General features: G+C 43.8%; 1 protein-coding gene across 12 annotated transcripts in view; it reads right to left on the reverse strand.

The window, feature by feature from the left end:
• The window catches only part of PPFIBP1 (PPFIB scaffold protein 1), a 100,963-nt gene that overhangs the window by 45,289 nt on the left and 38,101 nt on the right, over positions 1–17,573 (reverse strand). For 3 of the 12 annotated variants that reach the window (XM_077178383.1, XM_077178377.1, XM_077178375.1), the window contains exons 1-2: positions 5,410–5,730; positions 1,428–1,588 (exon numbers count right to left, since the gene is read on the reverse strand). In XM_077178383.1, the coding sequence (XP_077034498.1) occupies positions 1,428–1,491 (64 nt within the window). In that variant the 5' untranslated portion in view covers positions 1,492–1,588; positions 5,410–5,730. Of the gene's footprint in view, positions 1–1,427; positions 1,589–5,409; positions 5,831–17,573 lie in introns of those variants that run through there. The other 9 variants (XM_077178379.1, XM_077178378.1, XM_077178382.1 and 6 more) reach the window with 7 other exon arrangements.

Raw genomic sequence — 17,573 nt, forward strand, 5'->3', positions numbered from 1 at the left:
AATTAAAAGACCAAATCACTTCTGCACAGGAATAAATTTTAAAACCAGCAATTTGACACAGTAGCACTGACATTTGCATGTTAATAAAGAGAGAGATCTCTCATTTGCATAAACTCACAGGATGCATATTTGACCTACATTAGAAATTGCTATATATTAAGTAAGAAAGGAAACTATGAATTTAGGATTAAGGTTGATGTAAGTCAACCTAGCTAATTCCAACTGTAATTCCAGTACACTGATTTGTGACCTTAATTCTGTAATACCTCGGCACAATGAGACATGTTCATGACAGACCTTCATTTGTGCTGTCAACTTTCAGAAACTACAAGGATATGCCATATATGCACTTCCATGAACTTTCATTCACCCCATCTGACAAGCCACAAAAATCCAAGTATTCTGCTAAATTCCCACTGAAAACAATAAAGAGAAAAATAACCTCAACAGTACATGAGCTGATATCACCTTGTTATAATATTCCTTTATAGATCTATTCACAGACAGCGGTAAATGAAGTCTGTGGTGACTTAAATCTTCCAACATCACATTTTGTTTTTATATTAAACCTCATCCTGCCATAACCAACTTGGGCTCTTGGAAAAACAAATACATGATTGGATCCAAATACCAGTGTCTACTTATGGAAATTACTGAAGTCACAGCTTACATGTATTTTTAGAGATCATCATGATCAAACTGAATCCCCTTTGCATTTGTTCCTGCTATGTGTCCTTAATATCTTTAGGCAGAGAAGAGTCATTGTTCACACACAGCACACATTGTATAATTATTTTTTCCCTAAGGAAAATTGCTTAAGTGAAACTACTAAAAATTTTATAACTGTGCTGCTACACTTGCAAGGGCATTTTTGACTGTTGACTTCTTGATCTTTCCCTCCTATGTGTTGGGTATTTATATTATTTTCTAACTCACTAGACTCAACTTAAAAGCAGAGGTTGCGTTCTTTGTAATGCCTCTCCCTGGGCAACTTACAATTTACAGGTACTTATACAAATTTCTAATGTTCAAGGCAGTTCCAAAGTTTGGACCCAAAGCATTCCAATTTTGAAAAGAAAAAGAAAAAAAAAAGAAAATGCAATTAATGTTTTAACTCTTCTGAGTTGAGGGAAGTTCAGAGTAGCCACTATTGTCCTTGACTCTCCTGGTGCTCCATGCAGGAGCTGAACTGCACCACTCAGCCATTTCCAGCAGCCCTTTGAGAGAGGGTAGGAGAAAACCCAATCCATGGAGCCTGTGAGAGCCTGTGCAATCCCTCCACTCAGGTTATTTGTTAACTCTAAGCTAGAATGGAAGGCACCAAAAGCAATTCCCAGCATACTTCCTTCTCTGTCTGGAACTCTGTCCTCCAGTGGGAGAAAGGAGGACCCAAAAAAGCAAAATAAACACCTGCCCCACGTGTTCACCTGCTATAATGCCATCCATCTGCTCCAGGGCTGCAGCGAGCATGTCACTTGCATCACTCATCATCTTCTCTCTTCTCAGGAACAATCACCAGCTACACCATTAGGAGCACTAAAACGTCGATGCTTTGAGCTGGTCCAGAGCCTCAAGTCTGTAATTTAATCTGCAAAAGAGAATTTAATTTCACTGTGTGTTCTCTGAATTCAGGCATCTCTGTTGTCAGATCAGAAAGAAGACTGGGATCATTTGCTGGCCACAACAAAACCCAGAGGTATTCACCACGAGGCATGGACTGAGATCGAGGAACCGAAGCACCAACCTGATGACCCAGTTTCTAGTGGCCCACGGCCTACTTGGCCCACAGGTCCATGCCACTCACAGGGCATCCCACAGAACACCTCAGAAATCCCACATGGCACTTCCAGGAAGCTCACAGAGAAGACACAGGCCTTCTATCACTAAAAGGGAGCTGCAACTCAGCAACAAACCATATGTGTGTCTGCTGTAATTTTCTCCACAAGAAATAGAAAAAGAGAAGTCTGACCACTTGTCTGAGTTTTCTGGATGTCTGACAATCCAGAAGTTCCTGGCATGGAACTGTCTGCCTACAGGCAGGACCTCTCAGGTGCCCACAGCTCACTCACTGGATGTAGCGTGCGTGCATGGACTATCCCTGCTCTGAGTTTAGCAGATTCACATTGCAACAATGCAACCTGATCTCACTCTCAAACTTCTACAAGCCAGAAGTGGTCCCCAAAGGAGTATTTCCAGCAGGCTGGAAAAGCAAGCCTGCCTAACATGCTGCCTGTAGGTGAGCTAGTAAACCAGAAATCCTGATGGGCTACAAGTTAATTTAAGCAGGTGCTTAGGAACTTGGCTGAAGTGGAGCTGCAGGGGTCAGAGGCATTCCCAATCCCTCCAGCCCACCACAACAGACACACAAACCACCAACACGGCCCAGATTGCCTTGGCTTTAATCTGATACACATGAGACTGCTTCTGCTATAAATACAGCAAGGGAACAAAGCTAAACGAACACCAGGAAGGAAAACTCGCTTTAACCTTTGCATGCCCTGCTATTTGGTTTTTGTATTAGGCCACACCACTGCTGACATTTGCCCCAACATGAGCAATTAAGAAAGTCATTCACGGTATCTCTGGCATAAGTTCTGGAGAAGAGTCAACTAAAAAACAAATCTAAACAAAAATCCTCGTTATAACCTGATTTTTCCCTCCTAGGAGTTACCTTATTGGTCTGACCCAGCTGGGAGGCGGCTCTTATTGGAGGCTGCCAGCCAGCTTTGCTGAAACGTTATCCTTAAAATGCCAACAAACATTTCATCTTCCACAACAACATTTTTATTACATGAAGTAGGTCCAAACCCTAAGGTAACCTTTGAACAACAGCACAAAGACTGCTGCGCTTTTGGCAAATGCCTGGTTTTATTACGTGGTTGTCAGAGTCAGAAAAACCAAGAGAACTTTAAACAGTCAAATACCTGGAAGTGAAGATGTTGCAAATCTTAAAAACTGCAGTAGCACTGTAACTGAAGACTTTCAGCCTTCAAGGAGGAAGCCCCCAGTTTTAAACACAACGTAAACATTCAGCTTCAATCAGTATAAGACCTGCCAGAATATTCAGATCCTACAAGACAACTGGTTCGGTGCCTCCACATCTGATAAAAATGAGCAGAAAATGCAGCTTTTGCACACACATTCACTTGGACAACACTGAAGACAGTCTCTTTTTTAATCTGCTTAAGATTTCCTGGCTCTGATACCAGGTCCTGCTCAAATATGGGAGTCTATGAAGGCAGAGTGTGAACAATCTGCTCTCGATTTCCCTCCAAGGGCAAAGAACACAGAGAAAGCCTGGGGCTTCTACAGCCCCAGGCAAAACACTGATTCCTCACAGCTCTAAGTGGGAAAAGACCAACAGCACAAAGCAACCACAAACCCACAGAAGCCAATCAATGTTTGGCAATCAGAAGTGCACATGAGCTTTTCAAAGTGCATAAACACCTCATGGGGTGAGTGAAGAATACAGAGCCAGGCTCTTCTCAGAGGTGCCAGTGACGTGACAAGAGGCAATAGGCACATGTCAAAACACAGGGAAGTTCACCTTATAATTAAAAAGGGGAGAGGAAAAAAAAAGCCTAAATAAAAAGCAACCATTTTAAAAAGCATTTTTACTATGAGGATAGCAAGTAATAGATAGAGTTGCCCTTTTGGGGTGTCCAACCTTGGAGCTACTCACAGCCCAACTGGACCCTACATGGCACAGCCTGTCCTGGGCATCCCTGCTTTGGGCAGGGGCTGGGCTGGAGATCTTCAGTGGTGCCTTCCCACCTCAGCATCAGTGAGCTCAGTGCAGCTCATGAAAAAGCATTAAACACAGTCCTGGAGGCTGGAAGGAAAAGCCTATGTAGGCTAAAAACACACAAAGGAACAGAGTCTAACCATATTTGTTCACAGTGCACCCCTTGATTCTCACCTTCTGGCTAGGAAATGCATGAACTGGGGACAAGTTCTGATAATTTGTACAACTACAACGGCTAATTTGTACTTGCAGAATATAGCTATGGCTTGTAGGCACAGAAAAATCACTAACCTTGCACTTCATCCAGGTACAACATTCCCTGATGTTTGCCAAAAGCACTCCTTGCTTTCCTAAATAAGGGGTTTGTCCATGGTTCTCAGAAATCCCTAAGGCAGCCCTACTAATGGGAGCAGACAGTGGTACCAACAGCACCCAAGAGACTTCTGCCTCCAAGGAAAGACACATTGGTTTGCAGAGAGCTTCCTCCACTGCTGCTCCCAAAGGAGCTGCACTGCTGAGAGCAGCAGGGAGAAATTTTAAGATAAAACTTACTGAAGCAAGACCCTGCAAACACAGAGACCTCCAAAAACTCTTCCACCATTCACAGAGCATCTGTTAGCAGCCTGACCAAGCCCACAGCTGAGAAACTTGGAGAGGTGAAATCAAAAAGAACAAAAAGCCCCCAAGCCGAACAGCTGGGGATGACGCAACAAAATCCCATTTCCCTGGTTATTTGGTCCTAAAAGTGGCCATTGAAAACTAGCCTGGAACAGCACATCCTGCTCTGGCCATCTTCCCAGCACACTGCAGCACATCTAGCAGTCAGGAAGAAAATTACTGTGATAGAAAAATAATATTGGAAGTATCCTTCCCTAGCAAAGGCATAGAATTATTTTTGGTCTTTGCACAGCTATCACCAGCATGCAGGGAGGGGGTGGGCAGAGGGCAAAGAGGGCCCCATACACCAGGGGAGCAAAGGACCAAACTGCATGGAACCAGAAAAGACAACAAACCCCAGGAGGAAGGGGTGGAAAGGGGAGATGCAGAGGGAGCCAAAGATACACATATCAGCAATCAACAGCCCTCTGTGGGCTACAGGAAAGGGAACAACAATAAAACACCAGCAGATTAATCCCTGTGCCTCCTGAAGGGCATCCTCTGACTTCACAAACTTTGAGAAAAGCCCCAGCTGGCCACTGAGGCAGCAGAGCTTTTCCAATATGTATGTTCCACTCTTTCCTCTTTATGGCTTTGGTCTAATACAAATAAAACCTAACAGAAAACTCAAGGCTTTGGGGCTTTTTTCATGGCAGGGATTAAGGAAAACTACACAGGTAACATGAAAAAAAATCCATCCTGGAGGAGTGCAGTGGAGCTCCTTAGGAAAATAATGCATAGCTAATGATGACAAGCAGTTTAACTTCCCATTATCCATAAAAGCAGGAAGGGGAAAAAGCATAATTTTAACACAAATTGATCTATGGCATGGCAGATAAATGAGATATCAAGGTGCACACAGGAGACAGAGAGGCAGATGCATGAGATCCACCCCTGGTATAACGTCACTGACAACACACCTGAGAGGAAAGTACTGACAGTGCCCTGACTGACAGACAATTTAAAATAAGTTTTCTCTTGCTTTCCAAGAAAATGACAACACTTACCTTCCTGTGTGCACAACCAGTGCCAGGTGGGGTGTGGGGGGCTGTTTGTACAGAGGCAGATCCCCCTTTTAGAGCTCCCAGCTGAATACCCTGCTCATGCCGACAAGAACAAGCATTGCTTCATCAAGCCTGTATTTACAAGCCACCATTAAAAAAACCAAAAATAAAATACAAATGCAGCTCTCTCCACTATCATTTATGATTAATCTTATTACTAGCTGGCATTTCTACCTCATCCCTGGCTGTAACAGAGAAGACATAATGTGGTCTTACTTGTTTAATGTCCCTTCCTCTGGTTCAAACGCACCAGCCGGTTGCTAGGGCTGTGCTGTTCACTTTTCAGTAGGTGGAGATTTTTTTATATTTATTTTTGAATGACATACAAACCCTCTGGCTACAGCGCTGGTGAAGACGTATTCCAAACGGCTTACAGAGAAAACAAAACGCTGCCCTGCAAATAAACACAAGGAAAGCTGGAGGAAAAAAAAACCAACAAGAGGCTCTGTGAATGGAATTGCAGTCTGCTGGATGCAAACTGGAAAGCTGCCTGGATATGGATTTCAAAATCTGATATTTAATTAAGATGGCAGACTTCAAAAAGAAGGAAAAAAAAGTGCTTCAGCATTTTACATATGTAGGAAATGGTAGTTTTCCCACCCAGAGGCTGCCTCTTTCCTAGATCAAACGGCACACACAGAGGCATCGAGGGCCAACATCTTGGAGCCCATTTGTTTGTTATTTTGGGGGTGGTCTCATCCTGGATCTCCACCTGCAAAACACACCACACTTTAAAGCCCAGAGGTTCTCAGAGTTAAAGGGAATCAGCTGCCTGCTGGCAGGTCGGAAGACCCAGAGGACACACCGTGCCCTGGATGTCACCGCCCTGAGGAAGGGAGGGCTGGCCTTTTGTCCCACTTGCCTTCCTCTTTGTGCATATGGGCTGCAAATGCTCAGCGTTGGGAAATAAAGCATCAGCTACAGATTATTTTTAAGACATGATGCAGTAAGATGGATGACTTAAGTTCCCCAGCTCTCCCATTCACACATAACACTCCTTAAGCCAGGAAATTGTGATACACAGAAATCAAAACCCTTGATTAGGGCTTGTTTCTGAGGGCTGTTGAGAGTAAAAGAGGACCCCCAAGAAGTGGCTGTCACCCCAGAGCAGCCTACCACGAAAGTAAAATAAAAAAGCTAAGAAGCTGCAGTCATCTTTTCTGGGGAGAGTGGAGGGAAAGAACCTGTTCCACAGCAAAAGTAAGACCCTAAATGCTGTCAAAATCCACGTCCTGCCTTCTCAGTGCTACATGGACCAGATGACTGCATGAGAGGTCTAAAGCAACTTCTGAATTCATCTCTCTTGCCTCATGACACTAAAACAACACATCCTTCCTTAGCAATTAACTTTTACAAAATAAAGCTCTATTTCATGAAGACAAATGCCATTTTAGACACATCTATTTCTGCTTTTTCTGGCAGGCCAGACGAGAAACACAAACACATGGAGACTTATTTACAAAATACATTTCAATCACAATTGCAAACAGTTTCAAATTAATTCAATCCAAATCCCTGGCACAGTTTCTCATGGGATGTTTTGAAGATGCTCAACTACAGTGCCACCAGTCAGTAGCAGTTTACTAATGAATGTATTTGGGTAATTTACACTACGAGTCATTAACATTTCTTCTAATGTAAATGATGACTCCATTTCATTCCTTCCAGGCCTGGTAGAAGAAACTAAAAAAGAAAATGGATGCTAGCTGAATACATTGCTCTGGTGTTTTGAAAGAAAAGAACAAACTGAATTTTAAAAGTCAAGTTAGGAAATGCTAGAAATACCTCAATGGGAATAATATAGAGAAATATCTTTGTTTGAGGCAGGGATAGGAATCTAGTAAGGTCCCAGATATGCTTTTAGCCAAGTAATTCAGACATTGTCCCCCTTACCCAAGGTCATCATGTGGAGCCAGGTGTATCCATAACATTATTATGTACAAAAACAACCCAAATGTTGGCAAAGGCTTACTTTAAACTGATTATGTCTATTTATTTTTATAACTAAAATTATTTTTGAATTTGCTGAGCTGTAGTCAATGACATCAAAGCAATACTGCTCTCCTATTATGCAGGACTACAAACAAAGCAACAAATGTCCCTTTGTTCCCTAAGTCTAGATCCTTTCTTTGTTCCCTGAATTTCATTATTTCTTTATTATACAACAAAGGCTATTTATTTCCTTTAACTGATAAAAATGAATGGAAGCACACTGGCGACAAAAGCCCATCCCATAAGTACGCAAGAAACATGTCAAGATAAAAGGTTTCAAGCTGTAGAAATTACTTTAAAGTACTTTAAGAGCACAAAACACAGAAGTCTTTCCAAAATATAAATGTTAATACCTGGGAAAAATGTACCTCAAATCACACAACTTTTACTACAAACCAGCTGAGTTGCATTCTGCACTTTGCCTTAACATTTGTTAAACACTCTGGTCGTAAATCAGAAGCTCAGCCTCGACAAGATGAGCATCCTTGAGATCCTTCGTCAGAGATGCATACACAGCAAACAGCTTATGTAAACACCCAAAGTCTCTGAGTCAAGGTTTATGGCTTAGATTCATATCCACTTACAAAACAAACCCTTTATTTGGGTCTGCAGCACTGAAATCACTCCCGTTGCTTATCTCTGCTACCCTACTCCAGCAGCTCTTTTGTTGCTGTTGTTGCAATTGAAAGGAAATTTAGAAGCCTGGGTTTTACACTGGCAGGTGATGTTGCTTTGTGGGCTCTGAGCGCTGTGACAGGGAGGCAGCTCCTTACCTGCACAGCAGCTGTGTGATGCTAATACCCGTCTGCACACCCCCTTCAGACTCACTTTCACTCTTTTCACTCAAGCAATCCAAGGTCAACTGAAGCCTGGTTAAAAAACAAACCGAAACAAAACAAAAACCACCCCTCACAGACCACTTCAAGCTGTTCCTGTTTTACTGGTTAACTGTTTAATAGTCTTCAACTTCTCACCTCAGAAAGCCTGAGAACCAGTACATTGTTTTCTCACCTGTTTTGCTTGGGTCCACTGATTAGAAAAACAAATGAGATTTTCATCCCTGACTCCAAGATTGCTAATTCAAGCAAGGAAATGCCTCACATTCCCCAGCAATATGTTACTGACACACTGTGGCCACACTAACTACTACTAAACAAAAGAGGCACTGTTGGGTGACAGGCCAAAAGGTAGTTCTCAAAAATACCTTAAAACCCACCTAGTCCTGAGCACTGACCCACATTTAGATCCCATTTCATTGCTTGTGCCACTTTCTTTCAATGAGCTGCATCCAAAGGTAAAATTCACAAGCCTCCACATTTGAAAGGATTTGGCTCTAGATTTTGGACCTTCATGTCCAAGAGTTTCCAGATGCACACTTTCAGAGCTGACCCCCCACAAAGTAGAGGTAGAGGGCACCACCCATAAAAAGTCCACAGATAAATAAAATACAATTAGCCCGAACAGTGTTTTAATAAGTGTCTGCAGAAAAGAAACAAAAAAATCCAATGCCTTTTAATTTTGCAGCATCAACTGTTACAAATGGAAAATCTGTGTATGTATTGCATCTTTCCCCTTCTATCTGCCTCTGATTATGCTGTGTTAAAATTTACCTTTCAGGAATGATATGCAAAACAAGAGTGTGATATCTGAAGCACATGTTTGTGTGTGAGGATACTTTTGTTTTTCAAAGATTCATGATCTCTGAGAACTTGAGGCTGCCGGTCCCACCACTGCCACGACACAATTTACCATCTCAACTCTCCTGGCATTTTAAGAATGATGCAGGGTAAAATTCAACTTGGTTAAGGCATCATTTTTTAAAATAGAATTGTAATAGAATGGGACTGAATTTTAATGAGTAAAAAATGGGGGGAAAGTGAAAAACAATAAATTGCAGGCTAACTTTCCCTTGGATTTTCTCTTTTTCTCCTCAAAAACTTGTGGACCTCTTCATCTTCTCCTAAACTGGAGCCCTTTGCCAGTAACTCACACTGGAGCTTTGCCAACAGCCTTTGTTTAGGTAGGACAATTGGAATCTGAGAGAGTCCACATCCAGACAAGCTGCTTTAGGCAGTGCATGGACTTTAATCACTATTAAAAATGGACATTCCACCTTTGACATTCCTGAAATACTCAAAGTGGGTTCAAAACACAGACTTCAAATTTTGCATTAGTTCTCAAGCTTCATAAAGGGACAAGTGGTTCACGAGCAAAACACTCAGAAAAGTGTGTTTGTTCTCCTCAGACAGTGACCTCTGATGTTTGGTAACTGCAGAGTGTGCTATCCCACTGCCAGCCAGAGGTGCCACAGACCCTGCAGAGCAAGGCACTCCTGGCTGCACAACAATGTGATGCCTCTTGCTCAGGCAGTGTGGCTCTGTGGGGATGCACTCCCTCATCCCCTCAGGACCATCCTCTCCTTGCTCTGGGGCACAGCCTGTGCTGACTGCCCAGCTCCAGAGTCACTAGATGTTAGGGTGAAGAAGAGGCACACACAGACAGGGCATTTTCCCAGCGCTGCCCTTCCCACACTTTCTCTCAACTACTTCTCTTCCCCACATCCCTTCTCCAATCCCTAGGGAAAGCACAGCTCCAGGGATTTCAGTAACGCTGGAGTAAGCAAAGTTTTTTATTCCTTTTTATTTTCAGCCAGGGAGCAGAGCACTGTTGATTTTGTCTTGCTTTTTCAACACCAAAGTCCCAGTGCCAAGAGATGAAGGACAAAAGCTGTGTGCTCTCAGCTCCAAGAGGGGGCCTTCCTCTTCTGAATGCTGCACTGGTGAGTAGCAAGCAAACAAATCCCAAACCCCCACGACCACTACAGTGCAGCTTTAAGGAACCATATGCTGCCCACACCATTGCTTGGCTGGGGAGCCCTGTGTCCTGCCTACCCTTGTGCCAGCTTTGTGCCCTGTGCTCCTCAGCACAAAAGCAATTTAGCACCCAGGACACAGGAAACAGCTCTTCTGCTGCTCATTCCTTTCTCCTGAAAGCCTACAGATGGCTCTTAGGGGTAGAGATGCTGTCCTCTCCATCCTCCTCTTGCACAACTGACACCTCCTCACCATCTCTTGCAGAAAGATGGTTTCAGTCTTGGTGCCCTGCAGCTTCCAGCATCACCCAAGGCAAAAAATCTCAGTGAAGCAGGGGCTGAGCTGTGCTTGGGGCTCAGAGTTCACAAGACAAAGACATCGGTCCTAGAGGAATGGTGGGGTGGGCTGGAGGGCTACATGGGTGAGGATTATACATTCATGGTTGATACTGAAGGGTAGGAGGCCTTCACCAGCAAGGCAGAGGGAGGCAGCAGATCAGCAGCAAGCCAGAGCTGTGGCCTCTGCGGGAACAGAGCTTTAAACACTACTGGGCCCAGCCCTACACTCTCCTCTTTCTCCTGCAGCAGAAGAAGAGAGAAACTGGGGGGAGGGGAAGGCTGAAAAAGAAGAAAGTGTCTTCTTTCTGCTGCTTCCCCTGTAAGAGAGAAAGGTCTGGAGATGGAAGGGAGCAACCACTCTCCATCCCATGGCCAGGCCTCTGGGCATATGTAGGAGGGGGGAATATCCCATCCCTCACCCCATCAGCAAGATGAGCAGAAAGTGCTGGCTTTGCACCTGAGGAAGATGCAGTCCATGGGATGAAGATAAATCCTAGCACTCAGAAAATTAAGACATGCTTGCATCAAGAGATGTGTGATACCCAGCTGGGGCAGAACTGCAGCTGCTGCAAACCTACATGGACTTCTCTGGGATAACAAGGTACTGAGACTAGAGTTATTTACTACAGGCATTCTAAGTGTCAAACAATTTTTTTTAATTATATAGAACTATGAAAAATGCCTGTTTCTTTAGATACAGCAATAAACTGTGGTTTATTACTCACCTTACCAATAGTGGGCTGCCTTTAGCAGACAGGGCTGTAACACATTAAAATGGAGAAGAAGATAACTTGCAAGAGCAGCTTACAAGAAAATTTACAGCCCGATTGCAGCAGTTCAATGTGAATACACCTATAAATCACCTGGTATCCAGAGCAGTCTAATTGAAGCAAGGGGCTACAAAACCTTCCTTGTAGGCACAGGATCAGCAGTGGATGGGTTAGCACACAGCACAAGTGGGGCCACGATCCAAGTCAACAAGTCTGAAGCAAACTTAGGTGTGGCTAAATCCCACGACAACAATAAGGTAGAAATACCATCACATGCAAGACCTGAACTGCCCCTCTCCATTATTAAATATCTGCCACATGTTTAAGCCAGTCAGGTTTACAGACTCTTCTGGAAAGCCAGTTTGAGGGTAAACCCTCAAACTCTCTCAAAACTCAAGATCTTCCAGAGGAGTCATTCCAGCAGGATATTAGTTTTCATAAAGAAAGAACAGCATTATTGAGGCACATGGTTGCTGAAGGAAGCTTTGTGATCTATGAATATCCTGAAAGTTTGAACACGGAAAGGCTCTTATTTGACATGAAATATAGTAAGGCATAGAAGGGAAGGAAGGCATGGGGAAGCAAGATCACCTGACTTTTTAAAAGTCTGTAATAGAGAAAAAAAATCCTGACTGTTTAACTGTTTCCATTCCCTTGACCTACAGATTTAATTAAAATAAACCTTCATAAATATTAAAAAATTAATAATATTTTAAGATGTTTTTATTAAAACACTGAATAAATTAAAAAAATGTTTTTACGACATAGAAAGACCAAAAGCTACTTCACTGTTGTTTCAAAGTTGTATTGTGAGAAAGTGGCTCTTGTGCAACTTCATATTTTTCTAACTTTCAACAGTTTCAGTGTAAGAAATGATAGCAAGGATGGAAAAATACATCTAGGATTAAAAGCTCCCAAGCCCATTATTTATACAAATTTAATTAGCTCCTCCTGCACACATACACAGATACCCCCTCTTGAGCACTGGGAACTGCTAATATAATTCCTGCAATTAAAACCTTCAATGCCAGAATCCTTGTCTGCCAAAAGGAAAAAAAACAACCACTCTCCTCCAGCACAGCTGGGCATGTTTGTACAGGAGTGGATGCCCAACCCTAAAACAAAGCTCGGCTCCAAGATCTGAACTCTCCCAAAGTTCACGGTATGTATTAGAAATCTGTAATCCAGCACCACAGACCACCTTGGACTCCAGTAGAGCAACCAATGCAAATCAGAAGTTTGGAGAGTTTACACACCGTGGTTTTGTTCAGCCATACCAGAGATCTCTGCTGATCATGGGATAACAGTGCTGAACAAGTCTCACTCATAACAGTTTTGCTTTGGTTTCCCCCTCAAAAACCATATTAACTTTTGTTGTGTCAGGGACACTGGCAGTGCAGACAGATGGGTGAAGGACAACTTGCCTGCCACCATGTGAAAGCAAAACTAGCACAGAATAGTTCAAGGCCAACATTCATAAAGGCCTGGATGTATTAATGACCCTCAGTATTTCCATACAAATCTTCCTCTGAATACATAATCTCAAGATAAAGCTTCAAAAACCTTGAGGGATCAGATACACTTAATAATGTTACATTTCTTTGAAGTCCTTTTCCCTTTGTATTTTGACCACACTTCAAAGTTTTCCTACTTACATACAAATTAAATTAGACATCTGATGCTAAAAGAAGCAGACACTAGAAGTGTTTCACGCTTTCCCAACTTTTGGGGGGGCTGGGGCAAGACTCAGTCTCATAGAAAGAAAGGTCTATATTAACCATAGGCTGATTTTCACTACACCAGCTGGCCAAGGAGGAGTTCCTCATGTATCAAAGGTCTAACGGAACCAGGGTACACTCCAGCCCCCACCTGTGGCTGAAGATTCTGGTCCCAAAGAACAACACAAGTTTAACCTGTAGGACTCAAACTCACTTGCTGCCATCAAGTGGGAATTTGTGATTAATAGAAGTGCCCAGTGCAGGAAGGCAACAGGAGGGAGGAGGCTGGAACAAAACCAAGGTACACCAGCATTGGCAAAGCCCTTATATAGCTTAACTGGGGTGAGCTGATCATCTTCAATGGTTTTCTTAAGAAGGCAAAGGGAAAAACTCAGCTCAACTCCCAAACACAGTGAAAGTTGCCATGGAAACTGATAGGGGGTGACTGGCAAGATGCACCAGGTTTTGTGCTTCCATCGAAGACCTTTTGGAACCATTGGAATTAAAGAATGATCCTAGAACTGTCCTCTACTACCATGCCAAAAAACCCCACAGAAAACAAACCAACCAGAGGAATGCAAAACCCCACCCCAAAGAATAGAAGTACACAAATCATTACATTTTCTCATCATGAATAGCAGCTTCCTCAGCAACCACACCAACATCTGGGGCCAAATCCTTTGTGGTATATGAGGAGACACTGGAATTACCTGGAGATAATCCTGCATGTTCTCAAGCACTAAATGAGTTTTAAAATGTTAGTCTTGCTTCATATATAACAGATCTATACAAATAACTATTTAAAACTATTGCCTCCTGAGCATCCTGTTTTGGGGCTGAGTATTTTTCCATGTGTTTACTGAGCCATCACTAGAGGGACAGTTTCAGGGAGGTTATATTTAGCTCTGAAGGACTAAAGACCTTTTTTTCCCTGGCTAAAGTTAGGAAGGGATCCTCCCTTAGAGGAAGATCTTACTCTGCTGAACACAAAAAAAGCACTGAAACAAGTCTAGTTTGGGCTTGCAGAAGACACTAGTGATGCCAAGGCCTCAGCCATGATTGTCCTGCTGCTTGAAATGGGAAAAGTAAATCCAAAACTGGCACAATTGTTTGCTTTACATATACAACAGAACTACAGTTTCATCCCTGTTTAGGAAAAGAATTTCAGGGTGGAATTGTCACACATCTTCACACAGGGCTTGTGTCAGTACAGCTCCTCTCAGGGACAGCTCAATGTTGATTTACCACTCCATGGAAACACCCTGCAGCAGGGGCATTTTGGCAGCTCTGCATGGCTGCCGCTTCAGTCACTGGACAGAAATGGGGACAGCTCCAAATCACAAGCACATTGAACTGCTCATACAAAAATCCATTGCTGCACCCACCACTCCAGCAGTGCTACAAACCCCCTTCAGTTACCACCCTCCTTACAGTACAAAACTGCCACTTAGCTACATGGATTTATCTACTTCGAGATTTTGCTGATAAGACACAGCAAAACCACACACCATGGTGGTTTACCTCAGAGAGGTTCAGGTCTTGTTGATAAACTCTGTTATTTTTGCAATTAAATTCCTATCATAGAATCAGAGAATAGTTTGGGTTGGAAGGGATGTTAAAGATCATCTTGTTCCAACCCCCTGCCATGGGCAGGGACACCTTCAATTATCCCAGGTTGCGCAGAACCCCATCCAATGTGGCGCTGGACACTGCCAGGGTTGGGGCAGCCACAGCTTCTCTGGTCAACCTGTGCCAGGGCCTCACCACCCTCTCAGGGAAGAGCTTTTTCACAATATCCAATCTAAACCTCTCTCTGCCAGTGTGAAGCCATTGCCCCTTGTCCTGTCACTCCAGGCCCTTGCCAAGAGTCTCTCTCCATCTTTCCTGTGGGCTCCCTTCAGGCACTGCAAGGCCACAATGAGGTCACTCCAAAGCCTTCTCTTCTCCAGGCTGAACAATCCCAATTCCCTCAGCCTTTCCTCCCAGCAGAGCTGCTCCATCCCTCTGATCCCTTTGGTGTCCCTGCTCTGGCCTGGCTCCAGCAGCTCCCTGTGCTTCCTGTGCTGGGCCCAGGGCTGGATGCAGCCCTGCAGGGGGGGCTCAGCAGAGCAGAGCAGAGGGGCACCCCTGCTGCCCTGGGTGCAGCCCAGGATGCATCCCTTAACACCAGTGTGCTCCCTCCAGGTACACTACAGCTTTGGAAGTACTGAAATACCTTGGAAATCCTGCACTACTGAAATGTTATTTAGTGTGTTTCAGACAATGATCTCTTCTCTCTGGTGAGCAGGGACAGGACCTGAGGGAGTAGTACAGACCTGTGTCAGGAAGTTTAGACTGGGGCTTTTACAAGTACACACAGAAAAAGAAGGGGAAAAAATGTCAGAACAGGTATCTCAGCATGGTAACAAGGAGATATCTCTGGCAGAGGAAGTATCTAAGTCATGCTGTTGGATTTTGGGATTTGCTTTTTGCCCTTTATTAAAACTTTTGGCAGTTCTAAGTTTCTGTTTCCTGCAAAAGTCTCAATGATCATAAATGCATTTAGGCCTCTCCTAGTATTTTATGGAATATCAGTTCTTGCTCCTCTACTTGACTCGCAGGCAAAATCTGCCATTTTAAGGAGATAATCGTAAGCAGCTTTCTGAGAAATGTCAAGAATTCTAAATTGCCATTTCTGTGCTCTGGTTTGCGGTGGATTTTTTTTCCTCTCCCCTAATATTCTATTTAAATTGTCCTTAAAAAGAAAATGGAGTGTTGCCCAAGATGTAGCAGCATGATGTGCAGTATTTTACAGATTGCAAGATCTTAATCCATATTTTCAGGCCTGAAACCAATACTGAGATGCCAGACCATGGCCAGACAGCTGCAATCCTCCTTCCCGCCAGAGGAAACAATTCCACAGGGTTGCTGGCGAGTTCCCATGCCACAGGCACTCCTCAATGTCTGTGGCATGGGAACTCAGCTGTACTCAGCAGTGGCTCTGGCAGCTGAGACCACCTGCTCTGTACTGACACAGCACCTTAACCTGTGGTAACCCTGCCCAAGAGGCTCCCCTGGTACTGCAGCACTGTGGGCCAAGGCAGAAAACTTCCATCTTAGTCAACAATTTTTAACTTGTACACAGCAGTGTACCAATAATATGCTGTAAAACAGCCATTATTTTCCCAATTCCAGCTGCCAAACACAAGAGAGCTAACCTAACTGAAGACAGACATGAAGGTGAAGTAAACTGGGCATTAAATCAAAACAAACAGCTTAGCTAAACCAGTCACCCTGAAGGGCTTAGGTTAAAAGTTGCTCACCTGAGCTGAGGCTCCTGTTACTCTGGTCTTCATGGCTATTTTAAGGGGTGAGCCTACCCAGGTAGAGCACACATTCAACAGTGCAAAATTCTTATCAGTGGGAACTTCTCACTTCTGGGAACTTTGCACCAGTGAGGAAAAAAAGACAGCACTCCATGTAGCAACAGCATCCAGGAATCTGAAGCATGGCTTCACACTGCTGCTAAAGCCAAGCTCAGTGCAAGTAGATATTCAACTTGTGCCTGAGCAATTTTTATCTCATAAACAATCAATGCTATACCCCTCTGCAGATTTCAAAACACTCATTTCAAATCCTTTACAACTGGCGATGGTACGGGGGAGAGAAGAGTCAACTGATTTCTCACTGACACTAGAATTGTAGTAGTGTTCTTGTGAAGTCAAAAAATACCAAGTAACAACAGAAAAAGAGGAACACACCCAGCATGCATGTCAGAACGCACAGGGCACCACAAGGACGTCAGTGGTAACTCTGCATCAGCAGCTTGTTCCCTGGAAACTTCTTGTCCAAGAACTGTGACCCAGCCTGGTGCTCCTTTGCTTGCAAGATCTGACAAGATCCCAAGATGCCGGTGTGGCTGTTAAGAGCCAAAGAGCCACACGCAAATGTCTACTGAGGGTAACATGACCACACACGTTCCTTCTCCTGCCGTAACACCAGCAAGGCTCCAAACTCCTCCTGGGTAACACAGGAGATAACACAGTCAGATCCCAGGGCTCCCTGGCGTGGATCATGGCATTTGCTAAGGCTGTCACAACACTGTGAATTATACACAGCACACACCCTTAACAGCACAAACCTCAGAGCTGTCTCCATGTTCTGTGGCAGCAGAGATTAACACATGTTGACAACTGATCAGATAGGGGAAGCATTAGAGGAGACAGACGCAGCCCATTACTGCTGTTTGTTGTGTACCTACACAGTTTCTCGCTGTCAGAACTGACTGCACTCGTAGTTTCTCCTGATGTAGCAATGTTGTTGGGCTTCCCTTTCCCATCCTCTCAACAGGCAGCTATTTCAGTTGCTCAAAGCAGTGCTGCCCCTACCTTTAGCGACAGGGGGATAATCAGTGGCTGACAATGTCCTGCTAACAGGAAAACACACCTTAACATTGCACCCAGGCACCAGGAAACCCTTTGGCATCAGGCATCTGAT

Source organism: Agelaius phoeniceus, chromosome 5 (genome assembly GCF_051311805.1).
Source record: "Agelaius phoeniceus isolate bAgePho1 chromosome 5, bAgePho1.hap1, whole genome shotgun sequence".
Classification (NCBI taxonomy): domain Eukaryota; kingdom Metazoa; phylum Chordata; class Aves; order Passeriformes; family Icteridae; genus Agelaius; species Agelaius phoeniceus.